Source organism: Mercenaria mercenaria, chromosome 15 (genome assembly GCF_021730395.1).
Source record: "Mercenaria mercenaria strain notata chromosome 15, MADL_Memer_1, whole genome shotgun sequence".
Taxonomy (NCBI): Eukaryota; Metazoa; Mollusca; class Bivalvia; order Venerida; family Veneridae; genus Mercenaria; species Mercenaria mercenaria.
Window position 1 is genome coordinate 30,825,771 of NC_069375.1, and position 14,287 is coordinate 30,840,057.

The window sequence follows — 14,287 nt, forward strand, 5'->3', positions numbered from 1 at the left end:
ATATGATAGAAGATCCCCTGTGACCGCCTGTATGTGCACAGTGTTTTATTCTTTCTATAGAAAGGATTTTACTGTGGTTTTCCCGGTAGTACATTTCTTTCAAATCCCTCAGTTTTCCCCCTAAAATTGACATAACATGAGGATTTTTATTCCCCTTTGCCACCCCTAAAAATGACAGACCTATGCAGTTTGCTTCCCCTTTTCTGGAAAAAATATCCAGGCAGGTTAATGGAACAATATTCCGATCTGCAGATAACCATTTTCCAACAACAACTATTCAAGTCCAACATTTACAAATTACACAGTATGTCCTTCATGTTTGGGAAGTTGGCAATTTGTTGTTTGAGAAGTAAGCAATGGCTGGTTTACACTGGACCCATATGTTAACTGTTTAACATTACCACTCTGATTTAGAATTAAACTCTGCTTAAAGTAAAGTAACACCCGATTTGGCAAGTCAATGCATGAAGCCTAACTTTCTTTTTATTTCTTCTAGACTGATGTAAAAATGACCAGTGCAACATACAAACTGTGGTCAACGAGGAATTTCACTTTGAATCCAGTATGTAAAGGCAATAGAGGAACGATAATTGTATAAAAGTTCAGCCGCAGTCGGATGATGATACTTCAATGGGTGGGGCATTACACAAAATGAAATCATGGAAGGCTGAAGGCAGTCAGTCGCCCGCCAAGTAAGTGTATACATAAAGTAAAACAAAATAAGATACCTTATTTATAAAACGGACAGTGTTTTTCCAAGGGCAATGCAGAGTGATAGCTCCAGTTACTTTATAGGGATTTTTCTAGACCTCTAGAAAGGGCAGTGTGCATTTTGCGCGTAGCGTACCTTTGTCTACGAAAATCATAAGGTAATTCCATGGTTTTTGTTGTAATTCTACATTGTATGGTCTACAGAAAGATTTTGCAAATGAATCCAAAGGTTCATGAAAAATATTAATACCGTTGTCTAGATAACAATGCTTAACCTTTTATAAATACATGCAGTTTGATTTGTTTTGCATACATTATTTTTGTCCCTAGAAAGTTTTTCCTTGATTAGAAATATACCATAAAGATTACTATTGAATAATTAAATAATTCTGGTGCATATCTGTCATTATACATTCAAATATATTACTGAACGTACCGTTGATACTCGTGTATAAAAGCACAATTTTTTTTACCCCAGACCAGCACAATGCTCATAGGTGAGCTTTTGTGATCGCGGTGTCCCGTCGCCGTTTCCCCATTGTCAACAGTTTGACTGTTATACTTTCTAGAGGTACAATTTTTGCCCATTCTTAATGAAACTGGTCAAGAATGTTACCCTCAATAAAATCTGCGATGAGTTTGATATTGGTTCATCTGGGGTTATGACGCATAATCATAATGAAACTTGACAGTATGTTTAATCTTGATGATTTATAGGGTCAGGTCAAATCTGGATCAGGTGGGGTCAAAAACTAGGTCACCAGGTCCAAATCAAGGAAAGCTTGTTAACACGCTAGAGCCTACATTAGACCATAGCTTAATGATTTGGTCAGAATGTTTAATCGTGATGATTCCTAGTCAGGTGAGCGATACAGGGCCTTCATGGCCCACTTGTTTTAAAAATAGTTTTAATCATTTTTAGCTCGACTATTCATAGAATAGTGAGCTATTGCACTCGCCCATGCGTCGGCGTCTGCGTCCGCGTCCGCGTCCCGATTTTGGTTAAGGTTTTGTATGTAAGCTGGAATCTCAGTAACCACGTGTGTGAATGGATTGAAACTTCACAACACTTAATGACTGTGACAAACTGACTTAATTGCTACAGGTTACATAACTCAATTGTGCTTTTTTACAAACATTATGCCCCTTTTCGTCTTAGAAATTTTTGTTTATGGTTTTGTATGTAAGCTGGTAACTCATAACCAATTGTGGGAATGGAAATTGAAACTTCACACACTTATTTCACTTGATGGAACTGATTTCTACATTGCACAGGGTCCATAACTCTATTGTTGGGCGTGTTGGACAAAATTTTGCCCCGGTTTCGACTTAAGAAATTTTGGTTTAAGGGTTTTGTATGTAGCTGTATCTCTGTGCGTGTTACTAATGGGAATGATTGAAACTTCACATACTTCGTCCCAATCATGATTGGACATGCACTAAGCTAGTCCCATAACTCTAACTCTCTTTTTTTTTTCATAATTATGCCCTTTTTCGACTTAGCAGTTTTTGGTTTAAATTTTGTAAGTAAGCTGATATCTCAGTAGCCACTAATTGGAATGGAATTGTAACTTCACACACTGTTCACTGTCATGATCTAACATGCACTGTGTAGGTCCCATAACTCTCTTGGCATTTATTTTTCAAAATTATGCCCCCGTGAGAACTTAGCCTTTTTTGTTAAGGTTGTGTATGTAACGGTATCCTCATATCCACAAATTGAAAAGGATTGAAACTTCCACACTTTTTTCGCTGTCATGATATGACAATGCAGTACAGGAAGTTCCAATACCTACTACTTTGCATTTTACAAAATTAAGCCCCTTTTTTTCAACTTGTATTCATCAATGACAAGCTGTTTGATAGTCGATGCGTTTGCTGTCCTCCGACACTCTTGTTCTTACATATTCTGACCCGATTGTCTTGGCTCTGATTACCTGTGTTTTGAGAAGAATAAGGACATAATTGTATACAGAATTTGAATAGTCTCGGAGTTATATTCTGTGCACAAAACATAGGGTCTAACTATTGACTAGTTGTAGATATACTTGTTTATTTTTTTTTTTAGGTCTGATAAAAGTTTGTCCCCAAATGGCAAACTACCGGTATCACCTAGTAGAAGTTACCCTCCGAATGGAACTCACTTTACTTATGAAAAGGCAAAACTAAAAGCTCTGTCACAGAACAAAGCTGGAAAGAGAAAAGATTCTACTGCATCTGCAGTGGGACAAAAAAGGAGAAACTTGAAAAGAAAACTAGAAGACATTGAGAGCACAGACATGCGTCCAAAAAGAAGAAGGGTGAATTCGTCAGATAGAAAACTGTTGAAGCAGTTAGATGGTGCAAGTAATAAGACGGACGTGCTGGATGCTCGAGAGATTATTGTAGCTAGGAGAGCCGGTAGACTAGAAAATGAGAAAATGTCCTTTAGAAAGGATATACTTGAAAACAAGGAAGAAGAAAATGTTGAAAAACAGAGAAGCAAAGAAAAATTGAAGTTGAACAATATGCAGCGAGTAAGATCAAGTCATGATGACTATGATGGCATGAATAAATTAGACAAATCCACAATCAAGATTGTTGACCAGAATCTTAACCATATAACAGAAAGTATTAATAGAGAAAATTTAAAAGAAATATATTCTAAAAAAATACAAGATGCCAGTGACTCCAGTCCTTTTAAAGGTCAAATGAGTGCTTTCGAAATTTCATTGCTGAAAGGAAAGCAAAATCTCGAGAGAAGGAAAAGTATTGAGTCTGCCACCCTGAGGTCCTCTCCAAGAATGAATGCCAATGTGCCTAAACCAGACTATCGGGAGAAAAAGAGAAATAAAAGTAGGCTATCTTTAGCCTCGTCTTTGGACCGCCAGGAGTTATTAGATAAAAAGACTAAGAGAAATATTAAGAAGACTCGTAAAAGGACGAGGACTGTAGATGTAGTTGGTTCTTTATCGCCAAGTTCAGTAGAGAACAAAATTGTAAAGCCAGTACCAAAGCGGAGGAAATCCAAAGTGAGCATAAAGGCTGCTGTAAGTTTGAACACAGAGAAAACTATCAAGTTTAGGTAATATAATTTTGATATTTTTACAGTTTGATAGGTAAACTAAACCGAAGTGATTCTTAATTGTGTGGAACAAATAAAATGTATTGCATACAACATATTTCTGGTATTTTCACAGATGGTATAAAACTATAAAATGGCAAAAACAATTTTTTTAATCCGATATAAAACATGAAATAAAATGAAACATAGTATTTGGTTAATAAAAAATTCACTTATGCCATTTTCATGAATGGCTATGCCACTAGAAAATACTGCATCAGCTTCTTACTCAGTGAAGGATGCTTTGATTTTCGTGTGAAACAAACAGATATCCTAAATATCTGTTATGTCAGCTTAACTTTATTCAGAAATAATGGTTTAACCCTAGCCTGCTGCGCATGTTTCTGTCTGCCTTTGCGACCAGTGCAGAACCAAGATCAGCCGGTCACATCCCGTGCATCTGAGTCATGTCTGCACTGTTCCCATTTCAGTCAGTATCGTTTTGTAAACACCTCCCTTTTAACAGTTTAATGGTACTGTCCAAATTGAAAGATGGACAAGTTCATTATAGAATTTAGCCGGGTAAGGTTTAATCTGTTTGCCCATCTCAGTAGTAACATTCATCTATAAGACTCCAATCTTATAAGATTGCATTTGAGGTGTACCGGGGGAGTTTGTTGCGGGGCGGCGATGTGTAAAAGTGTCCTTGGAATAGTGTTCTGCCAAGGATCAAAATTGGCGGGGACACATGTCCCCTTGGTAAGAAAAAATGGGGACATTGGCAAAATCTTGGGACAACAAATTTTGACAGTTTGTCATTGAAATTAATAGGTAATATTACTACAATTGAAGTCTTATTGTAGTCCAACCATTGATACTCTTTAAACCACTCTCCTGAAATTTTGGAGTCAACTTTTCTTTTTTTGCTTTATTTCATATTCTGCCACCTCTGGTTTCATTGCCATTCTCAGTTCTGGGAGACATTAATGTGGACGGTCGACAGATTAAAAAGGCGTCATACGAACTCCACTTTAAATTCACCTCGAGACTGGGTTGGAAGAACGGTTTAACAACATCGGCGTTGCGTGATCTATGGTGTTTTTAAAGGAATTCAACAGAGTAAGTAGGCCGTTATTTATTAGTTTGAAATTTTTTGTAGCAGATGCAGCAACGTAGCTTAAAATTGTCACTGTTTCTTTGCTGTTGGATCAAAAATGAGGTTTTGCGGGGAACTCTTCTTTTCTGAGGCAGAAGAAAAATGGAACAATTTATACTCAGTTCCAGTCAGCCCATCTATAGGCAAATTCGTCACAGTCATTTTTGTAACGCGATAACTGACGCTTCTAGACCAATTTTAGTGCAACGTTTGTGATTTTTTTATGCAAGATTCCAGTGATATCGCAGTTTCGGCAGAACACTGTCTTTGTTTAGAAACTATCAGTCAGATGAAAGGGTTTTGAGACTCTTGTCAAACCTTGGAACATGAGGAACCAGACAAACATTTTGAAATAGAGGTTCTTTTTACAGGCTGGAATTATTTAAAAAAAAAATTCTAATATAGAGGCCATTATCTTCTTTGTAATTCAGTATTTGCAAATTACAATACAACAGTTTTCTGATAAATTTAGACTCTAATAATAGAAACTCAGCATTTTTATCAAGCAGTTGTTGATTTTTAGGTTAAATGGATCTCCGAAGCTCAAGACTCTACCCACACGACTTTCACTAGACAGTTTATCAGGGACCAGTGACCAGCATCAGGGATCTGCATTTACATCATTACATAAACAAATCATGCCCAACAAAGTCTCAGGTAAATGTATAATCTCAGTCTTCATATGTCTCAATATTTATTTTTCTAGAGCCAAGTAGATCTAAGGTTGATGATAACTATTTTATAGGGCATTTCCGTGGCAATGCAATCTCTAAGTAAATAGAGTAAAAACCCACAAGGATTTCATTAAGGACCAAGGGTTGTGGCCAATTTGCCTATGCAATAGTGGCCTAAAGCCCTAGCTACTTTGTTTTAGCAAATAGTTCAAAATGGGGAAAAAAGTATGAAGGAGTACGACGTAGTTATGCCCCCCTTCGAAGGAGGAGGGGTGAATTGTTTTGCAGATGTCTGTCGGTCGGTCTGTCAGTTTGTAGACCAATCCGTTTCCGGATGATAACTCAAGAGTGCTTAGGACTAGTATCATGAAAGTTAATAGGGAGGTTGGTCATAATTAGTAGATGACCCCTATTGATTTTGAGATCAGCAGGTCAAAGGTCAAGGTCACATTGACTCGGAACAGTCAGAATAATAACTCAAGAACGCTTGGGCCTAGGATCATGATAGTTTTATAAGGAGTTGGCCATGACCAGCAGATGACCGCCCAATTGATGTGAGGTCAATAGGTCAAATGTCAAGGGTCACCGTGACCCACCAGTGAAACGGATTTCCGAATGATAACTCCAAGCACGCTTAGCCTAGATCATGAAAGTTAATAGGGAGGTTGGTCCGAACCAGCAGATGACCCCTATTGATTTTGAGGTCAGTACGTCAAAGTCCCATTGACCCTAGAAACTTTAAACCATTTCCGGATGATAACTTGAGATACGCTTAGGCCTAGGACCAAGAAACTTGATATGGAGTAGATCTAGATCAGCAGATCAGCCCTATTGAATTTTGGGATCATAGGCCAAAGATCAAGTCATCGTGACCCAAACAGTTAAACGGTTTTCCGGATGATAACTCAACAACGCTTGGGCCTAGGTCATGAAAGTTGAAGGAGGTTGGTCTTGACCAGCAATGGACCCCTATTGATTTTTGAGTCAGTAGGCCACAGGTCCAAGTCACATTGACCCGGAACAGTTAACCGTTTCTGGACGTTAACGTTGAGAAGGCTTGGGCGTAGGGTCACGAATCTTAATAGGGAGGTTGATCATGACCAGCAGATTACCCCTATTACCCCTATTGATTTTGAGGTCAATAGGTCAAGGTCACATTGACCCAGAACAGTAGAACTTTTCTGTACAGTGACCAAATAATTTCTGTTCCTTGTGCAATTACTGAATGCATCAAGGGGGGCATTTCGTGTTCTACGAGCTTGTTTAATATTTTATGTCGTAAGCATGTGGTAAACAAATGAACTGCAATGACAGCAGATCAAAGTTCTAAGTCACTGTGAATGGTTAATCAAAGGTCAAGGTCACAGTAACCTTGAACCTGAAAATGGATTTTGTGATCGCCCTGTGTCCGTCGTCGGTCGTCCATCTGTCGTCAACCACTCCAGAGGTCACAATTTTTGCCCAATCTTAATGAAGCTTGGTCAGAATGTACCCTCAATAAAATCTTGGACGAGTTCGATATAGGGCATCTGGGTCCAAAAACTAGGTCACCAGTCAAATCAAAGAAAAGCTTGTTAACACCTAGAGGGGCCACATTTATGACTGACTTCTTGAAACTTGGTCAGAATGTATAATCTTGTTGACATCTTTAGGTTCCAGTTTAGAATCTGGGTCAGGTAGGATCAAATACTAGGTCAGCAGGTCAAATCAAATGAAAATCTAGTAACCTAGGAGGCCACATTTATGACCATATCTTCATGATACTTGGTCAAATGTTAATCTTGTGATGATCTTTTTAGGTCAAGTTAAAATCTGGGTCATGTGTGGTCAAAAACACAGGGTTGATCTTGGGGTGGGGGGGGGGGGTGCGGGGCGCGGGATGGGCGATTGGAGGAAAAGCCTGTTAACACTTAGAAGAGGCCACATTTAAACTGTATCGTCATGAAAAACTTGGTCCAGAATATTAACGTTGATATCTTTAGGTCAAGTTCAAATTGGGTCAGGTGGGGATCCAAAAACTAGGTCACCAGTCAAATCAAAAGATCTAGCTAGTTAACACTCTAAAAAGCCACATTTATGACCATATCTTAAGAAACTTGGTCAGAATGTGTAGCTTGATGATCTTAGGTAAGTTTAAATCTGGGTTCAGGTGGTCAAAAAACAAGGTCACCAGGTCAAATCAAGGAAAAGCTTATTAACACTCTAAGGCCACATTTATGACTGTATCTTTATGAAATTGGTCAGAGTGTAACCTTTGAAACTTTAGGTCTAGTTCGAATCTGGGTCATGTGGGGGCAAAAACTAGGTCACCAGGTGCTAATCAAAGAAAAACTATAAACACTCCTAGAGCCCACATTTATGAAACATATCTTAATGAAACTTGGTCAGAATGTTTATCTTGAAAATCTTTAGGTTTCAGTCTGGGTCTGTTGGGGTCAAAAACTAGGTCACCAGTTCAAATCAAAGGTATAGCTTGTTAACACCTAGGGAACCTAATTGAGTTTTGAACTCATGGGAATTGATCGAATGTTTTGTCTTGATGACCTCTAGGTCAGATCAAATCTGGGTCATGTAAGGTGTCAAACTAGGTCACCAGGTTCAAATCAAAGGTAAAGCGTGTAAACAATCTAGAGGACAAATTTATGACTGTTATCTTCTTAAAACTTGGTCAGAAAGTTATCTTAATGCTCTATACCAAGTTGGAATCTGGCTCCTGTGGGTCAAAAGTAGGCCTACCAGTCAAATCAAAGGAAAACTAGTGAACACCCTGAGACCACAATTATGACATATCTTTATGATACTTGGATCAATGTTTAATCTTAATGATCCTTACGTTAAGTTCCATCTTGGTCAGGTGGGGTCAAAAACTAGGTCACCAGGTCAAACAAAGTAAATCTTGTTAACAATCTAGAAGCCACATTTATGACTATATCTTCATGAAACTTGGTCAGAATTTAATCTTGATGATCTTTAGGGTCAAGTTGAAATCTGGGTCATGTGGGTGTCAAAAACTAGTTCACTAGTCATATTAAGGAAAAACTAAGTTAACACTCCTTGAGGCCACATTTATGACCATACATAATGAAATTTGGTCAGAATTTTAATCTTGATAGCGTTAGGTCAATAGGTCAGGTGAGCAATACAGGGCCTTCATTGCCCTCTTGTTTATTTTCATTTTGTTAAAAAAAAAACAATTTGAGAGGTGCAAAGCTAAATAGTATTACCTTTTTAATTACGAAGAAGGCAGTTATTACTAGTTCATTGTGGTTACACGCACCAGTTTAATTATGTTCCCCCAGGAGAATATTGTTTTGCCCTGTTTTCCCCCGTCCGTCCGGCGTTCCGTACGTCACACTTCATTTTCCGAGCAATAACTGGAGAACCCATTTGACCTAGAACTTCAACTTAATAGGGTTGTAGGGCTGCTGGAGTAGACGACCCTATAGTTTTGGGGTCACTCCGTCAAAGTCAAGGTCACAGGGCCTGAACATTGAAAAAAACCATTTTCCGATCATAGGAAGAGAACCACTTGACCCAGAAGTTGAAACTTCATAGGATGATGGTCATGAAGAGTCGATGACCCCTATTGATTGTGAGGGGTCACTGACTACTCCGTCAAGGTCAAGGTCACAGGTGCCAAATATTGAAAACCATTTCCGATCAATAACTAGAGAACCACTCTTGACCAGAATGTTGAAACTCAGAGGATGAATTGGTCATAAAGAGTAGATGACCCCTATTGATTTTGGGTCACTCCTCAAAGGGTCAAAGTCACAGGGGCCTGAACAAGAAAACCATTTCCGATCAATAACTAGAGAACCACTTGACCCAGAATGTTGAAACTTAGTAGGATGATTGTTTTACATTTGCAATGTAGATGACCCCCTATCGATTTTGGGGTCACTCCATTAAAGGTCAAGGTCACAGGGGCCTAACATTGAAAACCATTTCCGTTCATAACTTGAGATCCACTGACACCCAGATGTTGAAACTTAATAGGTAATTGGTCATGCCAGAGTAGATGAACCCCATCGATTTTGGGTTCATTCTGTGAAAGTCAAGGGCACAGGGGCCTGAACATTGAAAACCATTTCCGGTCAGTACTTGAGAACCACTTGACCCAGAATGATGATGACACTTCATAGGTTGATTGGTCCATGCACAGTAGATGACCCCTAACATTTTAGGGTCACTCTGTTAAAGGTCAAGGCCACAGGGGACTGAACATGGAAAACCATTTCAATCAATAACTTGAAACCTTTCGACGCCAGAATGTGAAACTTCAATAGGATGATTGTTTCATGCAGAGTAAAGTGACCCCTATTGTTTTTGGTCACTCCGTAAAGTCAAGGTCATAGGGGCTGAACAGGTGATAACCAGTTCTGATGAATAACTTCAGAACCCACTTGACCCAGAAAAGTTGAAACTTCATAGATGATTGAACATGCATAGTAGATGACCCCTATGATTTTGGGGTCAAGTTCACTATTAAAGGTCAAGGTCACAGTGCCCTGTTCATTGGTAAAATCATTTTTTTGGAATAACTTGAGAACCACTTACCCTACAATGTTGAAACTTAATAGGATGATTGACATGCAGAAAGAATGACCCCCTATTGTATTTGAGGTCACTTGATCAAAGGTCGAGTCCACAGGAGCCTAACAGTGACTGAGAAGCCACTAGGAGGCCAAGAGTGTTGAAATTTAGAGCGGGATACTGGACATGCCAAGTAGATGATCCCTATTGCAGCCAACCATCAGTGTCTCATTGACTTTCGCTCACTGACCCCTAGTGACTCTTGCCTATAGAACTTTTGGCATTGGGGGATACATGCCTTTATACCAAAGCATTTTCTAGTTTTACTTCAGAATTTCTTCTCTTGATAAATAAGCATTGGGATTTACCTGTGAACAAATTTAATACAATTTGGAATTCATAATCATATCAAACAGTCTTTGTATACTTTGTAAAAGAAAATTCCATTTTTCTGACAAAAAGTATGAAATTCTCCTGCCAAAGGGCCGTACCATCCTTCTGCTCAGACTGAAAAATAATCACTGTTATAGAGCATAGAGCATATAACTATTCATAGTCAGGGTTGTCAATAAGTTTTTGTTGAACAGGCTGAAATTTAAAAAAGTAGCCGACCAGTAGGGGTTGGGGGCATGCCGATAAAATACGTCTCTCATTCTACATCCAAAGCTGTCATTGGTTTATTGCATGTTTTAACTTAAGTCAAAATCGAGAGGCACGTGGCAGTGTTTGATACACACTATCAGTTTATGACAGTCCGCTCGGTAATTAAGGAGGCTGAAATTGAAAGTGATGTCCGAATTGAACATTCACTCCTAATCCTTTGTTGAATACGGTTGTATAGTGTGTATTATGAACGAAAACTGCCAGGCGTGTAATATTGATTTTTTAGGCTGGAGAGTTTCTTTAGAACAAATTAATAACCACATTATTTTCGTGTAGTAACAGATTCGGTGAAAATGACGCTGGGTAGTAAGTAGGGCTGGGTTACCCGAAACAAACAATTTTCTATTTAGGCCTTATAAAAGAAATTTTTTTTTGCGAATTTGAATCAGCCCATTGTGGCCGGTTCTTACCGTCATCCAAACGAATATGACTCAACATTTTTTTTTAAAGATTCAGATCTCGAAGGACCGATGCGTCCTATATATGGGATAGAAAAACCAAAACATATCCCCCAACTCACAAATTAAGAAAATCGATTTTTGATTACCCCCGCGACCTCTATATTGAAGAGAATTCAAGGGAGTAAATACCAATGACTCGGCATAAGCCTAATAGCCGTATCGGGACCTGGTGTCTTAAAATTACTTTTTGTATAAAACGTAAAATTTAGAGCCGCGTAAAAAAGATAAATTAAATGCTGATTTTTTATTAAATATAGTTTACAACGCATTCCTGTAAATGGATCATCAAGTTTTTAACAAGAGCTTTAAAAAAACTTTATTTTTTCCCGCGTGTTTTTTCCAACTACATTTTGCATTAAATACTTGAAAACTCCGTATCAGGTAGCCCGGAAATGATTAATCTAATCTCCAACTAAATTTGATATTGTCTAAAATTCCTCTTGTTCATGATCGAGAAATTCACCGCCCGAGGCATTACTTATCTTACACCTACTGTCACAATCTTGCAAACAATTAACCGTTAAATCAAACCCGAGGCAATGTAAACGTGCAATCGAGATTTTTAGAATGATCCAATATGATTTCATTGTCGCTGATCCATGTAAAGTTCAAACATTTGTAAACCAGTCTACAAATTACGTCATTTACTGCAACGTGCAAAGTGTACGTTCGTTTTTCACTGGCGTCAATATTCATAGGAGTGGTCAGAGGATGCGGGCAGTTAGTGCTTTCACAGAGTGAGGCTTGTCAATTTAAAATACATGCCCACAACATCTAAAAACATCGACAATGTTTACCGTAAGCAAAAAATGGCGAGTTTGTTAAAACTATAGCGAATTTCGAACAAACATAAATTCGGATAAGTGATAAGTTGGTATAAGCATTTTTCCAGAATTCTGTCTGCTGATTATATTTTTTCACTGGGCGGCCTATACACGAGTGCGACCTATATTCGGCCGATTATGGTATTGACAACCCTGCATAGTGAATTGTACAAATGGCTGAATATCCTGATTACTAGCTCTCCAGACTTGATTTTGAATAATGAATTAACATTCCTTCAGGTACCCCAACAGCATTAAATTCACCTGCAATCATCAGCTCAGACAGTAAGTCCTCAACATGCTTCAACAAGCCTCTCGAACGTCCTAACACACTTCCTGTCAACAAATGTGATAGTCCAAGAAAATGTGAGAATCTATCCGACCACTGTTACACTAAAGCAACAGAGACAGCCAAGACCAAGAATGAGCAAATGAGCAAATCTAGAAGTAAGAAGAGCCTGGAAGAAACTGTGAACATGCTGCGTCGTAATACAAGTGCCAAATGTAAAGAAATCACTCACGGGAAGTTGTCATTGACACCTTCTAGATCAGAAAGTCGCACATCGCGCCGTTCCTCAGTCAAGCACTCCTAATAGTCTCCAATAAAGTCAGAAAATCCTCACTCCAAATTGTTACCCTGCTCTCTCCAAATAAATCTCCATGTAACAACACCAGTCGTGGCAGCACGAAGTTGAAGTAACCACCAAGAAAGAAAAAAATACTATGACACCCGTATGATGAAGTGCAAGCCAGGTGGCATGATTGGACATCTACTACCTAGGAAATAATATCAGGGTAAATAACAGTGTCTACTTAGTCAATCAAAAGTATACTCAGGTAAAATACACCAGTTTTCAACTTAAATCAGTGGGATATATACACAGTTTCTAACTGAGTCAGTCCTAAGATTAACTCAGGGTAAATACACATGTTCTAACTATTAAAAGTGATCTAAAGTATAACTCTGGGTAAAATAGACAGTTTTCTAACTTTTAAAAGTTAGTCTAAAGTATACTCTGGGTAAATATACAGTTTCTAACTTAAGTCAGTCTGAGTTTACTCAGGGTAAATACACAGTTTCTAACTTAAGTCAGTGGGTAAATATACAGTTTCTAACTGAGTCAGTCTAAGTATACTCTGGGTAAATACACAGTTTCTAACTTTTGAAAGTTTCTAACTGAGTCAGTCTAAGTATACTCTGGGTAAATATACAGTTTCTAACTTAAGTCAGTGGGTAAATATACAGTTTCTAACTGAGTCAGTCTAAGTATACTCTGGGTAAATACACAGTTTCTAACTTAAGTCAGTGGGTAAATACACAGTTTCTAACTGAGTCAGTCTAAGTATACTCTGGGTAAATACACAGTTTCTAACTTAAGTCAGTGGGTAAATACACAGTTTCTAACTGAGTCTGTCTAAGTATACTCTGGGAAATACACAGTTTCTAACTTAGTCCAGTGTAAATTACATTTCTAATGAGATCCATCTAAGTATACTCAGGTAAATATCCAGTTCCAACTTGTTAAAAGTTAGTCAAAAGTGATACTCTGGGTAAATATACATTTCTAACTTAATTCATGGGTAAATATAAGTTTCTAACTGAGTCATCTAAGTAAACCTGGGTAATAGGCAGTTTCCTAACTTTTAAAAAGTTAGTTCTAAAAAGTTTACTCCTGGGTAAATATACAGGTTCTCTAACTTTTAAAAGTTATCTAAAGTATACTCTGGGTAAATATACATGTTTCTAACTTTTAAAAGTTAGTCTAAAGTATACTCAGGGTAAATATACAGTTTCTAACTTAAGTCAGTCTAAGAATACTCTGGGTAAATACACAGTTTCTAACTTTTAAAAGTTAGTCTAAAGTATACTCTGGGTAAATACACAGTTTCTAACTTTTAGAAGTTAGTCTAAAGTTTACTCAGGGTAAATATACAGTTTCTAACTTAAGTCAGTGGGTAAATATACAGATTCTAACTGAGTCAGTCTAAGTATACTCTGGGTAAATACACAGTTTCTAACTTTTAAAAGTTAGTCTAAAGTATACTCTGGGTAAATACACAGTTTCTAACTTTTAAAAGTTAGTCTAAAGTATACTCTGGGTAAATACACAGTTTCTAACTTTTAAAAGTTAGTCTAAAGTTTACTTTGGGTAAATACACAGCTTTCTAACTTTTTAGAAGTTATTCAAAAGTTTACTCCAGGGTAAATGTTACAGTGT

At 37.9% G+C, this 14,287-nt stretch overlaps 1 protein-coding gene across 1 annotated transcript; it reads left to right on the forward strand.

The window, feature by feature from the left end:
- The first annotated feature begins 561 nt into the window (after window positions 1-561).
- On the forward strand, window positions 562-12,677 carry LOC128548687 (uncharacterized). Its single transcript, XM_053524044.1, has 4 exons — window positions 562-692; window positions 2,780-3,775; window positions 5,434-5,567; window positions 12,309-12,677. The coding sequence occupies exons 1-4, from the start codon at window positions 631-633 to the stop codon at window positions 12,659-12,661; spliced, it is 1,545 nt and encodes a 514-aa protein (XP_053380019.1). The 5' UTR covers window positions 562-630; the 3' UTR covers window positions 12,662-12,677.
- Window positions 12,678-14,287: the final 1,610 nt, after the last annotated feature.